The sequence below is a fragment of the Epinephelus fuscoguttatus genome, linkage group LG8 (genome assembly GCF_011397635.1).
Source record: "Epinephelus fuscoguttatus linkage group LG8, E.fuscoguttatus.final_Chr_v1".
Classification (NCBI taxonomy): Eukaryota; Metazoa; Chordata; class Actinopteri; order Perciformes; family Serranidae; genus Epinephelus; species Epinephelus fuscoguttatus.
Genome location: NC_064759.1, coordinates 7,045,335 through 7,063,527, shown reverse-complemented (window position 1 = coordinate 7,063,527; position 18,193 = coordinate 7,045,335). Strand labels below are relative to the sequence as shown.

Below are 18,193 nucleotides of genomic sequence, written 5' to 3'. Positions count from 1 at the left end.
ATATATCTTATTTTGATCTGCTTTGGTCTGCTGATGTATATTACTGTCCATATACTGTTTGATTACTTGCTGCTGTTTCACAATTATTTCCCAGTTTGGGATCAATAGTGTACTATCTATCTATCTATCTATCTATCTATCTATCTATCTATCTATCTGTCTTTCCAGATGGCCAATGTCAGGGTGAGTCAAACCAGAAAACGAGAAGATATCCTGGATAAGTTGAACTGATTTCATAGGACAGGCCTCAGCTGGCCCCCAGATATTCTCACATTATCTAAGCCGGTTTCCATTCAGATAAATTTGGATTCCCCTGTAATAACGTGGTATCAGTTTATTTACTTGAGTAAAAACAATTATACTTCTTTCACCACTGACAGTAAATTCCACAACAACACACATTACACTAACATTACAACAGTCCATTTGTATTTGTGTCAAAAGCTCCGCAGGGTAGAAACACACACAGCCCAAACAAAGCAAGGATGGCAAAGGCATGACCCGCCCTCTTCTCCCTTACTCTGCCCCTGATTGGCTTACCCTGATAGTCATCCTAACCCTAACCAATCACAACCAACGAAGGCAACAAACACTAGCCAATCAGATGGAGCGAGGGGCGGGACATGCCTTCGCCATCCTGGGACAATAATATTGGCACAGCACGAGCCTGTCCAATGGGGAGCGGAGGGGGGCGTGACGTCGGCTTCACTCTCGTCGGTGTGTTGAACCTTGAGCCACAACAAACAGCGACGATACGACGAATGGTAAACAAGTAAACACAGAAACAGGTAAGACGTTAGCTAACGGAGAAATAACACCTGGTTTACTGTATGTAGAATGATATAACGGTTACAGGCACGTCTCAATGCAGCGCGGTTTGTCCTACAGAGCCACCGTTAATCCTACGATATGTTAATAAATGTCAGAATAAAGCGACGACATGAAATAATATTGAACTGACTGTGTTGAAATAATAATTTACACAAGAAAAATCAGTGTTGGTTGTCAGAATGACGCCGTTATGGTTGTTTTCCTCCGGCCGGTACGTTGTGTTCTTGGCTGATGCTCAGCGGTTCAGCAGTATGGCGGCCTGTGATAAAGAGAAACGTTATGTGGACAAACAGCAGTCATGCTGCTCTGAGACACAGGCTGCGGGCTGTCGGTGTCACCTCTCGTTATTTACATGCTGCCCGTCTCCTGGTTGTAATATGCTTACACAATGTAACGTTATCAATATCACTTATATCTGCTGTGGCCTCAGAGACGGGACAATGTGTTCCCTGATTACTCTCACCAACATCACCTAGGACACACGTTAGGACAGACCTACTCAAACAACAGTGGTACATGTACATTACTTGAGTGTTTCCATTTTACAGTGGAGGAGAAATACTTATATCAGCAATACTACACTGTAAAATAATGGTTCATAAGTTAAAAGTCCTTCAGTCAAAAAAATATTAGCATCAAAATATACTTTAGGTAAAGAAAGTAAAAGTACTCATTTCATTTTCATACATATATTGCTGAATTACTGAACTATTACTATTATATACATACGCACACATATCACATTAGCTACAACTGGACTGGACTGTGGAATGGGCAATTTTATTTTATTTTATTTTTATTTTAATACCACGGTGTTGTTGATGAGGGGAAGTGTGGTTGTACTTTGTCTATTATGAGCTGCTGGACAGCTGAATAAAGGTCTTTCTATTCTATTCTACTGTATAATTACATGCATTCATGTGTACATCACTTCAATGTTGCAGCTGGAGCTAATTTTATATACTTTACATACAGCTTAACCCATAATAATAAATGATTATTTATTAGTTTTATTTATATTTGTATCGATAATCTTAATCTGCAAAGTAACTAGTAACTCAAGCTGTCAAAACTAGATGTATTGAAATAAAAAGTACAGTATTTGCCTCCAAATCTAGTGGAGTATAAGTATAAAGTACTTGAGTAAATGTACTTAGTTACATTCCACAAATGCCATTTTATGTTGCTTAATACTTCAACCTTGCTGTTATTCAGAGGGATATTTTTGTACTTTGTTACTTTGCAGATTAAGATTTGACATATAAACAATACAATGCACATTTAACTGCCAAAAAGTGTAGAAAGTATTATCCAGCTATTACACCAGCTGCAACTACAGAATTCTGATTATATGATAATGTATCAATAATAATTATCCAGTAATGTAATACATGTACCTGTATAAATATCAGTGGTGGAGTGTAACTACTGTAGTTTATCTGGGTTTTTTTTTCCTTTTACGTCAAACAATTTTCACTCCACAACTGTATATAAAAAAATCAGCTCCACCTCGACCAACAACAACAGTGGCAGGTAATTACGCCTGAATGTGTTGGTAATATGAATACAGTAATACAATTTGAAACAGTAAAACACCCACAGCGGTCACTTTTAAGCATTAGGAGTACTTTTAGGTTTGATACTTGGTGGATATTTTGCTCATAATACCTACATGCTGGTATGTAATATTAATATTATGAGTAATATTTTCAAAAGTATGGTATTGCTCCCTCTTTAAAAATATCTGAGGACTTCTTCCACCACAGGGATATACCTAACTCACAATTATCAGTGATTAACTGTCATTTAGACATACATTTATATTCTGTAACTCTATTACAATAAAAAAATTGTTTAAAATGTACAGCAGCTACATTTAGAAAATAACAATTGTTCTGATGAAAACCTTGAACATTAGGTCTGTACTCAATAAATAAACCCAGATGGTAGTCACATTTTGACAAAGTCATTTGTTAAATTAAATCGGGAAAAATGGGCGGTTCTCTCCGGGCACTCCGGCTTCCTCCCACAGTCCAAAAACTGTGCCAGGCCTCTCGCCCGATGTCAGCTGGGATAGGCTCCAGCCTCCCCGCGACCCTCAAGAGGATGAAGCGGTTAGAAGATGAATGAATGAATGAAATCGGGAAAAATATCCAATCACTCCTAAGATGAATATAATCATTCAGAAAGATCTCTTAAATCCTTGTTCTTAAAAGGACTTAAACATATTTATGGATATTATTAATGATTCCAGAGATGTGATTATCTATTTCCAGTATTTGCTAATAACTTATCAGCTCATTCTCCAGAAAAATAATCAATTTTTCCAGCAGTTATGGTCTTAATGACCAAGAAGTCACCTAACAATGAGGCAGCAACCCTGGAGAACATGCGAAGTAATATAAAGTGTGACTGAGTGAAAGAATAAATAACTATAGGGATGCTTTTATCATTTCAGAGGGGTACTACACAAATATTAGGACAAAGTGATAGTATTATAAAAATAATGAAAACAAATATACATCAAGCAAAGGTCACACTCTAGTCTCTACTAAGCAGCACACTCCAAGTCACAACAGAATTATTTCTGAAGTACTACAAGAGATTTTACTTCACAGACACTGCACCAGTTGAAATTTGTTCTCCTGGAAAATGTTTGCTGGAATCCGTCCAGGTCCAATTTCACATTCAAGCGGCTGTGTGGCATGTGGTTAGTCAGCACATCCTGCTGCACCAACACGGCAGTTCCTCTTTGCTCATGCTGTCTTTTGTGTTGTGCACAGACAACTGCAGCCATGGGCAAGTTCCATTCTCAATTGGCCAACCCCAAAGACGAGAGTCAGGACGCGCTGACGGCCTCTGGAGAGTACAGAGACGGCGAGGAGGATGGAAAGAACGGAGATGTTTCACAGTTCCCCTACGTAGAGTTCACTGGACGGGACAGCGTCACATGCCCGACATGTCAGGGCACTGGCAGAATACCACGCGGTAAAACGCTCTAGTAATAAACCTTTGAGTCATTATTTTTAGCCGAGAATTTTAAGTCTGTTTGAAAAGCAGTGCACTTAAAACTCCTGAAAACATTTCAAATCAAAGTATTTCTCAATAAAATTAAATATTCATGACTTAAGCAGCAATCGCGTCAAGTTCAGGAAAAAAAATACATCCTTAGGGGTCTTATTTCTTAAGAGTTCACATCCAAAACGTTGCTAATCTGCTTCACCAGGACTGTGTGGGTTGATCACATGTGACTGGGTGTGCCGGCAATATGAGCAAACAACCACACAGCTGTCTTCACATTATGAATCAAGTGTTGCTCATTAAAAGCACAAAACACCTTCTGACTGGTGAGAAAAGGCGGGAGAAAAACACAAAATGCTGAAATGCCTTGTGAAATGACCCAAATTGTTCTAACCTTGGCAGAAAATGCTATGTTATGTGAGTCTGAGAGTTTTCTGGGCTTTTAACAGCTGCACTAGACACCGACCTTCAAACTGAAGCATGAAGTTACATTGATTATTTCTGACTCATTGATACAGAGATCCTGTTACATGATAGTAAATTCTCAAGAAGCAGGGTGGTGTTTACCAGCCAGGCCAGTGTGTTGATGCTTTATACCAAATGTAGTCTACAAGCAAAATGATCTTAAGTCTCCAAGTGCAGCTTCCTGTTGACCAGAACACTCTCTCTGATGTTACAAAGATGATGTTTGTATTCCAGGCAAGATGAGGTTTGAACTGTACAAGCATGAAAACCTGTATTAGGATTTCATTGTGGCAAAAGGGGCAACCATGAAGGGATAACAGGGCCTGTGATGATCTATTTCAGTCCCACTTCAAGTTATATTAAAGTGCACATTGCAGTAAAAATGACTGAAGTTTTCAAATATGTCCAGCTCATATATACATGTAAGAAACCTAGAGTTTATATGAGCCAGATCCAGAATGCCAGTGCATACATTTCCAAATATAATACAGTGGAAACCTCTTTAGTGATCACATCTGTCAGGGTCAAACTGATCGCTGTAAGCAGATTATCATAATGACTGAACTTTTTCTTTTTCTTTATTCTTCATGCAGATGACCATCTGGCATTTATACATTTATTACATGAATATAAAGTAACAAAATGGACAGCTTCACAGTTTACTGAATTTTAGTGACTGTTTCAAAATACAGTACAGCTGTTTCATTACGTGGGCATTTTGACGAGGGCGGCATCAACCACAGGTGCTTTCACCACACACCGGCTATGGTAGCCTGAGCTACATCAAATTTCGCTGCTGCATGTCATTGGCAGTTTGTCATGAGCTTTGAGGATGCTATGGTTTTCACTGAAAATTACTTTCTTTTTGTCACTGATTTCAATGTGCACACAGCACCAGCCTCTGGTATCCAGCTGGAAAGGATCACTGGAGCAAAAACAAACAAAAAAAACAGTCACTATAGTTGTAATTTTTTGTCACTAAATGAAAAGACCCCCCCAAAACACTGTAAGCAGACTACTCCATTACTATAAAGCCCCCGCGCACTGCCAGGACAAATGACTCTGATCGGTTTTGATCGGCAGTGATAAAAATTCGACACCTGTGTGAATGTGCTAATTTTTGCCCCTTTGCCAGCAGGATGCAATGAGGCGCCACCACAAAACACCATCCGTCTCCATCCAAGCAGCACTCAAACATCGTTCAAACTTTAGTTGTCAACAAGTTTGAGAGAGAGGCTGAATACGTAACCACCATAAGAGTTTAACTGGGGTCCATACAGCTTTCTACTGTTTACTAACCTGGCTTATCTACTGCAGAACCATATACACAGCTCTGGTCTACTGGCAGTGGGAAAGCAGTCTACTGCCTATTTTCACGGCTTTTACTGCATTCAAAAAACTTGCGTACACATGCTAATTTTAGTGGAAAAAATGGTAGTGAAATATTTAAACAGCATTTGTTTTGGAATGACTCTGTCTGAAGCTTTTTGATCACTATTACATGGTTTCCACTGTACTACAAAAGTCAAAATAAATAAAAGTTTCACACTTTTATATCTACAAAAAGATCCATAAATCACAGATGTAGCAAATTTATAACGTACAAGAAAAATCAAGAGAAAGACTAAATAAATAGACCATATTGCCTGCTCTTCCAGGCTACTGAGATAGAGTTAGCTAATGTTAAAAAAACAACAACAATTAAACATCCACCAGACTTATATTTTAAAGTTTTGTCAAAGATAGTTAATAAAAGATTGATGCTCTTAAATTCCTGCAGTTTGTATGATATAGATCAGGACACGTGTGGCTTTTTACAGGTCCAACAGCTCAAACAATCTGTTTTCTTCCTGCTGCTGCACCAGTGTAACAAATTAGGAATCCGGTTAAAATTGTCATGTCATTACACTCTATACACATATTTGTTGCCGATTATGGCCAAAGACATATTTCACCAGTGCATACAATTTATACTCCATTACTTATTCATTTGTTTGCATTAAGAATAAACCAATCTACAACAGAAATGATCTGTAGTTTCAAGTGGGAAAAACCTTTTGATATTCCTCTCAGGAGTTGTACAGTGGTGTTGCACAGAGCAGATTTTACAACATGCTGCTTTCTCCATCAAACAGTAGAATGACACAGATTTTCTTTTCCGTTCTTTGAATTATTCAACAGGTCAAGAGAATCAGCTCGTGGCTCTGATTCCATACAGCGACCAAAGGCTGAGGCCGAGCAGGACGTAAGTCTGCACTCAGTGCTCTTTCTCAGTGAATGAGCTGCGATAGCTTTCTGCATGATGATGAAACTCAAAGAACACACAGTACCATGACAGACTTTGAAGTCTTCAGCTGCTTTCAGGGTCTCACTTCTCCTTTCTTTCTCATGCAGAAAGCTGTATGTCACGATATCAGTTGCACTTTGCCTGCTGCTGTCCGGCCTGGCTGTTTTCTTCCTATTCCCTCGCTCTATTGATGTCTCCTATGTGGGAGTGAAGTCCGCCTACGTCTCCTACGACCTGGACAAGAGAATCGTCTATCTCAACATTACAGTAAGATTGTTTCTGCATATTCCAGATTTAAAATAAAAAACCTGTACGACAGTTTAATATTTTGGCTTGTGTTTAACTTTTTGACCAAACCTTAATAGATCTTGGTTTAGGATTTTGGGGCATCTATTGGTAGAAATGGAATATAATATTAATAACTATGTTTGCTTTAGTTTATATTCACCTGAAAATAGGAATAGTTGTGTTTTCATTACCTTAGAATGAGCTGATTGTATCTATTATACTATAGTGTGTCTGCAGCCGCAGCTAACACTCGCTAGATAGGGCCATTCACGATTCTACGTCGACCGCCATAGTCTATATTTCTCTTAAACGCAAGGCACACGGGAGACGTTTCAGATCTGCAACCTCACCGCTAGATGACACTAAATCCAACACATCACACTTTAAAGCACCAGTAATCAATATTTCTATATTAACGATGGATCACATGACCACTTGTAGTGATGAATACACAAATTTATCACTTGATTTTTTCTTCAGCTCTAGTCTACAGAGCTTTATCCCACCTTGCAGCTCATCATGTTCGTTTTTCAGCCACAGAGTTGCTGTTTTGGTTCACTCTCACCTCTCTTATCAGTACTGTTTTTAGCATCTCACTATTTTCAACAAAAAAAGCTCTAACAACCCTCTGTATATTTCCAGTAAACACCCAATGGGAGACAGACAAAGTTAGCAACTAGCTGTGGAACATTTAGCAGCAAAAGAGACAGATACTTCCCTCGGAGGTTGGTGAGGAGTGAACATTGGATTTAAATCCACCAGGTTGCCAGAAATCTGACCCAAAATCTCGATAATGTTGCTTCATGTATCCTTGTCGTGTAAATCTACAACTGTTTGCCAGTTTACTTGCTCCCAAGTAAACATAAATTGGTTGCTGCAGGTTTAAAATGCTAAAAAGTTAAAGGTTTACTATGCAGGATTGCCAGTTACTGTTTGTGAGCATGCTCACAGGTGAAAGTTAAAGTAAAAGTCAACCAGTGATTCACTCGTTTTTGGGTCTTTTTTTGGCGCTGTCTCTTGGATGCCTGCTGCTGAAGTCTGAAACTTGGTTACTGCCTTTTTATACAGCCCCAACCTCACCTGAGCGCATGCCCATACATATCCTGAACACAGAAAATAATAAAATACAGGCAGAGGTCAGAGTCTGCAGAAAAATACACATCCACACACTGAGAGTGGGTCGTAAGTGATGATTGAGAGGGATTACTTCTGATTGTATATATTGTTCTTTCAGGAAAATCGTGCGTAGTATATCTTTAACATCGGGGCCCTTTTCATAAAGCTCTCTGTTACCAGAATCTCACACCTATCATCTTCTCCCATCCAGAGCACTCTGAACATCACCAATAACAACTACTACACTGTATCTGTGACCAACATCACAGCACAAGTGCAGTTCTCCAAGACGGTGATCGGCAAGGCCAAGTTCAACAACAGCTCAGTGATCATACCTCTGGATGAACGGCAGGTAGGTGGAAATACACTCTACTGTACACACACACTCATAGGAAAGCTATACTCATAGGGCTCTTACAAATTCACGACTGATGAAAAAATCAATTCATTTTTATAAGTGACAGAAAATGGACTGAAACTCTGATTCACTACTTCAGACTGCAGCTTGCACAGCTTACACAACAGCTCATTGTTACACCCACAGTCACAATACAGAAAAACCTCATCCAACTCAACTCACAGGCTCGTCATGTGCTCAAAATAATAATTATGTTTCTGCAGAAATCTAGACTTCAAATGTTTTAAGCACCATTTAAGCCTCATTGTCTTAAAGTCTTGTGACATGACAAATCTCGGTGCCACTACTCGCTCTTAGGCCATTGATTAAACTGAATTTAGGACCATTAGTTTTTGTTGTAAGTAGCATACATGTGTAATATGTTATGGTATAATGTTTTTCTCTTCAAGTGCTTTATACATTGTGTTTATTGCAGATTGACTACACAGTTCCCACCACCATTGCTGATGAGATGAGTTACATGTTGTAAGTATCTTTCTACACGTTTTAATAATGTACTTTTTACACTTGGATCATTTTAAATCACAAACCACCTCTTTTCTTACAGTGACTACTGCACCTTGCCGACCATTAAAGTTCACAACATAGTGGTCATGATGCAGTAAGTATGGCTTGTATGTGATAAACTGTCATTATCTGTTGTGGTTTTTATCCTCTCATACATCCACACCTACCTCAACACCCACACACATACTGAAGAGCTGCCCAGAAACAACACAGTCCAACAGGAGACTCACGGGCTTTTGGGTGCCTTGCTCATTTACACGTCACCACTGACAATCAAACAGATTGTACATTTAGCAAAGCAAACGTTTCTCCAAGGCAGAAATAATCTTCATTAGCAGACTTAATCCTCAGTGGTCAAAGCCAAAGAACAGCTTTCTGGCCAAGTAACAGTAGACTGAGTCCCAGTGAAAATGGGAAAAAATAAATAAATAAATAAAAACCCACTGACACTGCAACGCCTACTCTTGCAATAGAGCTTTATATCTAGTACAGAATGCCCTAAAGACCAGTTGTGAGGCTTCAGTGTGATGGATTTAACAATAGAAGATGTGTTTATCCCTAAAAAAAACCTGCTTTTGTTTGGGTCTAGATATCTTGGGAGGACGAGGCAAACAGCTGGTTTTACCGGGAAAACAAAAAGCAACACAGATATACCATAAATATGCATAAGAATAAGAATAATAATTAAGTCAATAATTATTTTACTAATTATTGTTCTTGCTGAACAATGCATTCTTGTACACTACGTACCTTAAAAATGTGTTTTTCTCCTGTTTGTGTCCCCTAAAGTGCCTGACCTTGGTTATACTGACTTGTGTCTGTGCAAAGTTTGTCACTAGAAAGTTGTTTTCACATTTCTCTACTGAGGGGACAATATCTGTGCACTATGTACAAATCTGAGATTCAAACGTAAACTCGATTAGGTACACCACGAGCGTGAATGCCAATCTCTTTCATGCAGATGCCTGCAAAGAAAACTGAAAACATAAGCACATAGTGGACTTATTACATACAGTATAAAATCTCAGTCAGACAGAATATATAGCATATTTCTGCAAACTTTGCAGAAATTTTTGCCAAAACACAGTGTGACAATGTGGACACACTGCATGGCTCAATCTCTCCGATGTGTCCTCTAACGCTAATGTTAGCCATCATGATGCATCTGTTCTTTCGCTGGTCAACCTAGCGCTGGTCTCCCATAGCCAGACCTATACCCACTTTGTTTGAGCATTGTGCCAGCACTGAGGAAAGCAAAAAGGAAAGCTAGCACAAGCAGCTGTGGTGGGCAGGGCAGAGGCCAGATCCAGTATTTCTTAATGAGCAGTAGATCTGCTTCCAGCCACCTCTCAGAGTTTTTTATGTGGGAATACCATGTTTAACAAAGTATTGATCGTAGCTTTTACATACTTAAAAACCTGTCCGAAGGGGGGACTATCACTAGTTAACAAGGAAACTCAAACTGGCCATACTACGCTCACAAACATCATCCACAATAAGACAGAAGACTGTATCCATTTATGTCGATATTCCTGTAATCTGTAAGGGTCCACAAATCAAACGAATCCAAAGGGCTTTTAATAAACATTAATCCTAGTTGTGAATAGTGTCAAAGCCTATCACATATAGACACCTGTCCCAAATATATGCAGGTTTAAGCAACAAAAAAAATAGCCCAGGCTATAATTGAAGTTTTATGGTAACTGACAGTCTTCTGGTTGAGTTGGAGATGTTGGTTTTATAGAGGGGGCGGGAACAGGGGCTGTCAGTTGGTGAAGTGAGCTGTTTCCATATATGTCACTTGGCACCACATCAGCCAGTAGCAAAATACAACTGCAATAGTCAGGTTTCAACCTGTGGAAGGCAGTCACTGCATATTTACAACATAAAATGTACAATTCAAACACTTTGCACTCAAATGTCAAGGTTTTGAACCTGAATTAAACAGCAACACTCCTAAATACCCATATATGTTGGTTTTCAACTGAGAAAAGGTGGTTTGGGGATTTAGTTTCTTGTATACAAGGTGAAATTTTAAGGTTAATCAAAGGTCGAAGGACAGATGGTGTTGTATGCTGTACTGATTATCACATTATCACATACATTATCTGTGGTTTTGGGGATCTACTCATTTAGATTCAGGTCAAACAAAAAGTTCTTCCCCAGAGAAATATTTATAACCTACTGAAACTCAAATCTCAACCTGTTAAAGAAGGGTACTTTCACATCCACATTTTCCACACCGTTGCTTAATTTAGTACTGAAAGTCTTCCTGTGCTTTTCTTATCTTGTTGTCTCGTGTACAGCAGTTGACTCTGTGGTTATTTTTCAGGGTGACGGTTACCACGTCGTACTTCGGCCACGCGGAGCAGGTCTCCCAGGAGATGTACCAGTATGTGGACTGTGGGGGGAACACCACCTCCTTGCATGGGCATGTGCAGGTCTACCAGTAAAGGAAGCAAAAGAAGCCCAGGCGTCAAATACTGCTGTGACTGAGGGTCTCACAGAGAAAATTGGGCTGGGAAATCTTGGTGACAACTTAATGGACAGGGACATCACTTTTCCTTACTAGTCAGTGGCTCATCCATTCTTAAATTCCCAACCACTTTCTTCCTTTTAACATCAGCGTTCGTGATAAGAAGAGCTCTCTGTGGTTGGTTACTTGTCAAACAGCCTGGTGCAAGCAGACAAACACAGCCAGAACTCTGCAGGATTTGCCTCGAGGTTTGTTGTCATTTTTGGTGCCAACAAAACAGACAAGTATAATTTAATATTCACATAATGGTAGACATTCCCATCATGTTTACACTGTTACTCCTCAACAACTACATCACTGGAAGCAGTAGTTTCAGATATGATGTACTTTAACCTGACCCTTAACTACAGATAGTAACAATGCCGGGTTCACACTACACAACATTTTTGTCTGTTCCGACAGTCACTATGTCAGATTACGCAATTGTGGAATCATTAAATCGTGGTGTGACTTGGCCAACAGACATGACAGACTACATGATGGTCCACACCAATTATCCTTGGTCGTCTTTCACGACGTGTGATGTCACAGGGTTATTTTTGTCCCATTTTTATCATTATCACTATTGATTCAGTCACTGTGGCTGTTCATGTGCCAGCTGAAACATTATTGTAGTAACATAGAAAGCACCGCCAGATGTCAGGAGCTACATTTGAAGTACTGCATGAAAACATGCAAGTCACTGAATCCTCCACAACAAGTTCGACAAATGTTTCACAATAAAAGCCTTTTTTAGAAAATTAAGGGATTCTCTTAACCGAAGTTATAAGGTGCTTTTAATTTGAAACAGATACAGGAAGTGTTGAGTTGGCGCAATGCATTAACTACATGAACGAGGAATAATGGCTCGTTCATGATGGTAGTCTGTTTCAAATGAAGCTGGTACCCTCTGCAGTTGTGGTGGGTAAAAGCCACTACTTTATAATTTTAGTACTTACTTTATATTCGTCTCCATTATGAAAAAATAACATTCTTTGCTAGCTTGATGCTAATGGCAGTACTCAGGGGGGTGATAAAGTGCCTCTGCTGTTTTCACGCCATCATTTTTCCTGTTTTTACTCTGTGTGATAACGTCACTAGAGGAAATATCAAAAAGGCTGAGTGTTGTTGTCGTACACTTGTCTACGGCAGCAGATCACTCTGTGTTCCTATTGGTCAAAGTGACAGCTGTGACGGGAGCAGTCGTGAACTACAAAAAGAAACGCAAACATGCCAGATTTTATGTCGGAACGTCTTGAGGTGTCCCAGACGCTGAGTCGGTTGTCACACTACATGAGATGAAACGATGGATTATCATGTATGACACTTGTTGTTGTTCATGATCTGAGCCAACACCGTACGAAATTGTGTCGGGCTATAATCAGGCTGATATCATGTAGTGTGTACTCGGCATAAGAATGTTGTTACGAGTGCCCCTTCTACTCCACACCACTCTAAATCAAAATACAAAAACCAACAACTAAGATTCAAGAAGAGTTGTTTTTTTTTGACACAGTGAAAACCACTGAACTGTTCTTGACCACCTCTTTCCTTTCTCTTTTTTGGTTTAACAAGAATAATTGATTATGTGTAGTGCAATATAGATGACCCATTGTCTTATGTAATTTGTTTTGGGGTTTTTTTGGCAGGATTTTTTATTTTTAGCTTGAGTGAAAATAGTACAAGTCTTTTCTTCTGTTTCGCTGTCATTGACCCGATTGCGTTAAAAGCAAATGTGACTACTGTGAAGGGTGACAAAATAACTTTGTTAAAGGGATAATATTTTTTATTTCAAAGCAAATGTGGGAAGTGTTACATCGGGCTATAAAATAAGAATTGTGTAAATGTATAATTTGTACTTTCTGGCTTGCTTTAAAACATGCTATATCAAAAATAATTTCTGCATTGGGAGCAACTTCCTTCTCTTTTAATTAATTTGTCCTTTTTTTGTGGGGTATGGTGTCACCTGCAATAACCTGTTTGCTGTTTTTAATCCACTCTGCATTTATAATTTGTATCATGAGTTGACTGCTATTCTTGGATTTTGAAATTATTATGATATTGTAATTTTTGTTACCTGCTGTCATTTTGGATTGGCTTTTCAAACAGATCATGTAACGACTTTGGTCTGACAGAAGATAAAAATTATGAATTACTTATTAATGATTTAAAAGTTTCTGATCCTAATTCATACGTACAGGTACAATAAAACGTCAATATGCAAATTTTACAATTTCTACACAGTCATCCTGAGAAACTGTATCCCTAGATCCAGCCCTTCTTGATATTCGATGACAGTGTAGATGTGACTACGTCTCTGTCACTGCCTCTTCTCAATGGTTTTGTGTTTTTCATGCATGAAACTGAAAATAAAATCATGACTTATTTTGAAAGTTTTCTTGGGTGTGCTTGTAGTATTCTCTTTACACACTGGGTGGTGCTGAGCGGTCTGCTAAACTACAGTATCACTCAGATCACTGTTGCAACCATTATTTCACTATTCTCTAATTAAAGTCATGTTTATGAGATACTTCAACTGACACCACCACCAGCTTAATGCTAGACAACCTGCAAAATCTTATGTCTGAGCTCCATTAGCACAATGACTTTTATTGTGAAACCAGAATTAACACCTCGTGGTTGCGTGCCTCCATGAACCAGTCAAGTTGTGGTTACAGTTTACACCCATGTCTGTCCAGACTCACATGTAGTCAGGACAGTTAACAATGCTTCAAAAATGCACGTTGCTGCAAAGAAACTTTGCACACACATCTTCAAGCCGGAAGCACAGAAGACCTAAACAATCAGCACAGTTTTAAGGTTTCAGGACTAGAGTCATCAATTCCGTATCTGACCAAATGTCTCCCCTTCTGTTATATGCAAGAAGGTGTTTTTGCAGAACATTATGATGTCACAGTGAAGGTAACCTTTGAACTTTTGGATACGAAATGTCACCAACTCATCATGGTGAAATCCTGTCATAATTAGCATATAAATTCTCGAGTTGAGGCCAAACACATCTTGTAATATCACAGTGACCTTGACTTTGACCACTATAATTAATTCATCCTTGAGTCTAACCGGACGTTTGTGCCAAATTTGAAGAAATTCCCTCAAGGCATTCTTGAGGTATCGCATTCACAAGAACAGGACAGATGGACAGACAGACAACTCAGAAGTGTTACACCACAAATAGTATCAAATGATGGAGAGACGAACACCAAAAAATTTGTTTACAGGATTAATCACAGTTAATTTAGAGGAATATGAACATGATCACCAATTCTGATATTTGTTTATTGTACAGCTGCAAGTAAGTATTATTAGATTATTGGTTCAATGATTGATAGAAAAAAAATCAGCGTTAAAATGTAAAAAAATAGCACAAAAAAAAAATCCCTCAGTTTCATGGACCCAAAGAAAACATCTTCAAACGTCTTATCTTGCCCGACCAACATGTCATAAATCCAGATATTCTGTTTATGATAATAGAAAACAAAAAATAGATATCAGATATCCACGCTTGAGAAGTCGAAACTAGTGATTTTTGATTATTTTTTACTGTTGATCACTACCAAACAGTGTCGGCTGATTACAGTTTAATTTACTGTCTCCACATGCAGCAAAATGCGTTTGTCATTGTTATAGGGAAGCCATTAGAGTAGGAACTTTAATATTCATGTTAGGCAGACTCAACAGACAACAACCTGACACTCCTTGTGTTCTTAAAGCCTTAAGATATCAGTAGAAGAGCTACAATGGAAATTTCTCCTGAGGGTGACACGAGAGAAAACGCCATAAATGACATAAAACCAAAAACAGTTAATTCTTTGGAGCACCGATAGCCGTGCTCTTAACCAAACTGTTGAATGAATAGTTAGACCATCTGAATGACCAACAACAGCACCCACTGGTCCCACCACTAGAGGGCATGAAAATGTTTTAGAGTAGCATCACTCCACTTATGTGGTGGGGGAGAATCCACTACTACCTGAGGATATGTAGAGTACAGTGAGTACCCAGAAAAAAACCCAAATCACTACTAAATAAAGCTGCTTCTTGCTTTCTTGTTTTACTTGTATAAAGTATGAAGATCTTCTTTCACTACACCTTTCTGGCTGCATGTGAACGAACCTGTCACTCAGTGCAGGCTCTCATATACTCCTTGCTGTAGTCAGAAGCACACGATGTCTCCAGTGTATCTCGGTATGCTCACATCTGTTGCGCTCATTTAAAAACCAGTTCATTTCCTCTCTGAGATCCAGGTCAGTGGTTTGGACCTGAGCTTCACTGGGACACATGTGGCCAAAAAACACACATGTACACAACCAGTAAGCACTATCAGTTTCTTTAAATCAATTTTCTGTTTGAGAGATATGTTAATTTGTTTTGATCAAATCATAGCCAGTATATTAGTGAGCCAATATTATCTTATCAGGGATATGTTGGCATCAGGGTACATTACCAAACAGATTTGTTTATTGTGTAAAAATTGAATATCGGCTGGTGTAATACAAACAGATCTGTTTTGTATGACAAATTTTTTAATCTTGTGCGCACAAAATAATTGACTATAAATTCATATGCATATCTAACGACTTTAGATGCACACAGCCACCATATAATGGAGAGAACTCAGCTAATCAAGTTTAATCTTCGACAGAGTCCCCATAACCTTCAGGACTTAGGGGGCTCCGTGCAAAAATTCAGACTGTATGAGTTGTCTGGACACAACATAGAGGTGGCCTGAGAGCGCACGACTTGCAGCTAATAATGCTAACCCCATAAACAATACTAAACAATGGCAGGGGGTAATCAGGAGGTAGGCACTCCGCTGCTGCGACGCCACCATCCTAATATTAGCGCTAACCCTTGTATAGGAGCTGCTCGGAGTAGCTAGCCAGTGGCAGCATTTCCCACAGAAATAAATCCTATGTGTGCTGGTAGCTAATGGCAGGGGGAGTGGTTTAATGTGCCTCTGAATTCAGAGGTTTTAGTTGGTCTGTGAATGCAGCACAGGTGGAACTCGAGAAGGACGTGCTTGAGAACTGAGAAGCAAATTGTTTGATCATCAGACAAAAGACATCCTCTCAATCAGTATGTGGTCAGACTGATCAGATCAATGGATTATAGGAGCAGCAGCAGCAGAGATGAGTGAAAGCAAACTTCCATTTGCTGGTTAGACTCAGCACTGAACTGCAGGGTGAACTGTTTCCATGAGATCGCAGACAGTTTCATCTAATGTAGTTTGGACAGACAATAGACAACACACTAAAACTATATGAATTAACGAACGGTTAAGTTTCTCTTTCACTGCGCTTGGCGCTCTGCTGCTCCGTCTGTGCTCAGAGAATCATATAATCAAAATTGTGGCGGCAAATGCTGACATTGTGCACCACAAATAAATAAACTTGAGTGGGACACACTCACTAACATGCACATATGGCCGGATCAGCTTACCACAACAAAATTACAGCACACACTAAGTTTACACGCACAGTTAAGTCGAGCTATGGCTATAGCTTTTCCGGCTGGCCTATTATGCCACAGACCAACAATTGATAAACTATTTGGCTACGGTTAGCTGGCGGCAAACTGGTGAACAACTTTACAGCTCTGAACATTTCGTCTGTCCAAAAATGCACCCCTCTGGATGTAGATTTTGCCATGTTGTTTCTGGCTTCTCCTTCTGTTAAACATTCAATGCTGTTCGACTTTTGGCCAAAGCAGAAACTGTGGAGCATGCACAGAGCAACCCAGGCAGTTTGGAACTGACTATATACATACAGGAGTAATGCGACTCCCAAGCACATTATCTGGGTGTGTTAGTCCGAAATTTGATTTAGTACGATTTCAGGCGGACGTACATTTTTACATGTGTTTTAAAAGTAAGTTTTTAGTCAGACTAACACAATAAATCGATTTTCTCAAATGTCATGTAAACATACTGACACACAGAGAGGGCTGACTTCATTCTCTGCTCAGGACGCCATTACTCCACTATACCTTTACATCACAAATAGTGGATTGCTGCTGTGTTAATGCTCTGAATGTCGCATAAAACACCTTTAATTCCAGTTATAGAAATGAATTAATTTCAAAAATGCAAGTATTTGTCAATTATATACAGCTTTCGTCAACATATACTGTTTTTCATTGTTTCTTGTGTTTTAATTTTTCTCTTCTTTGATTTTAAAATTGTTCATATCTAAGCCATATAATAATGGACTGGTGATCATAGTGTCTCCCTGCCTTACACTACATGCTGGGATTTATGCCAGCTGACCCTTGACTTTTGCTAATGAGTATATCAAGTACAGTACATTAAGAAATATATCACAATGGGCTATCGCTGTGCAAATAATACAGGTAAATGTTCAAATAATAAGGTGACCATAAGCTTCACTAATTCAGCCTCACCACCCAGTGTGTTTGTATCTAACAAAGTAGAACTACTTAAGGTCAAGCTGTCAGGAAAATGAGAATTACTGTGAATTTCAAAGCTTTGTCTGAGTCCTCTGCTTTCAGAGTGACTTGCAGCAGGATAAGCAGCAGGATGATCAATGTCCTGCTTGAGAGCGTGAGTTATGACGTGCGAAGAGTCGAGGACTACTGACTTTTTATGGGAAAATAGCAGAGTGAATTTTTGAGAAGGAGCAGATAATCATCTGGAAAGCTACCTTCCTGTGAGCTCTCGGTCAGTAGGTTTCTCTGCACAGAGGCCCAGCAGAGAGGACGGCCACAT

General features: G+C 39.2%; 1 protein-coding gene across 1 annotated transcript; it reads left to right on the top strand.

Moving 5' to 3' along the window:
- The first annotated feature begins 640 nt into the window (after positions 1-640).
- On the top strand, positions 641-13,846 carry tmem106ba (transmembrane protein 106Ba). The gene is made up of 8 exons (XM_049584951.1): positions 641-788; positions 3,615-3,819; positions 6,499-6,562; positions 6,712-6,871; positions 8,220-8,360; positions 8,842-8,891; positions 8,974-9,027; positions 11,266-13,846. The coding sequence occupies exons 2-8, from the start codon at positions 3,627-3,629 to the stop codon at positions 11,384-11,386; spliced, it is 783 nt and encodes a 260-aa protein (XP_049440908.1). The 5' UTR covers positions 641-788; positions 3,615-3,626; the 3' UTR covers positions 11,387-13,846.
- The last annotated feature ends 4,347 nt before the right edge of the window (positions 13,847-18,193 follow it).

Coding starts and splice junctions, on each gene's coding strand:
- tmem106ba (XM_049584951.1), top strand. CDS start 3,627: ATGGGCAAGTTCCATTCTCAATTGGCCAACCCCAAAGACGAGAGTCAG. Junction 3,820..6,498: donor CACTGGCAGAATACCACGCG/GTAAAACGCTCT, acceptor ATTATTCAACAG/GTCAAGAGAATCAGCTCGTG. Junction 9,028..11,265: donor AACATAGTGGTCATGATGCA/GTAAGTATGGCT, acceptor GTTATTTTTCAG/GGTGACGGTTACCACGTCGT.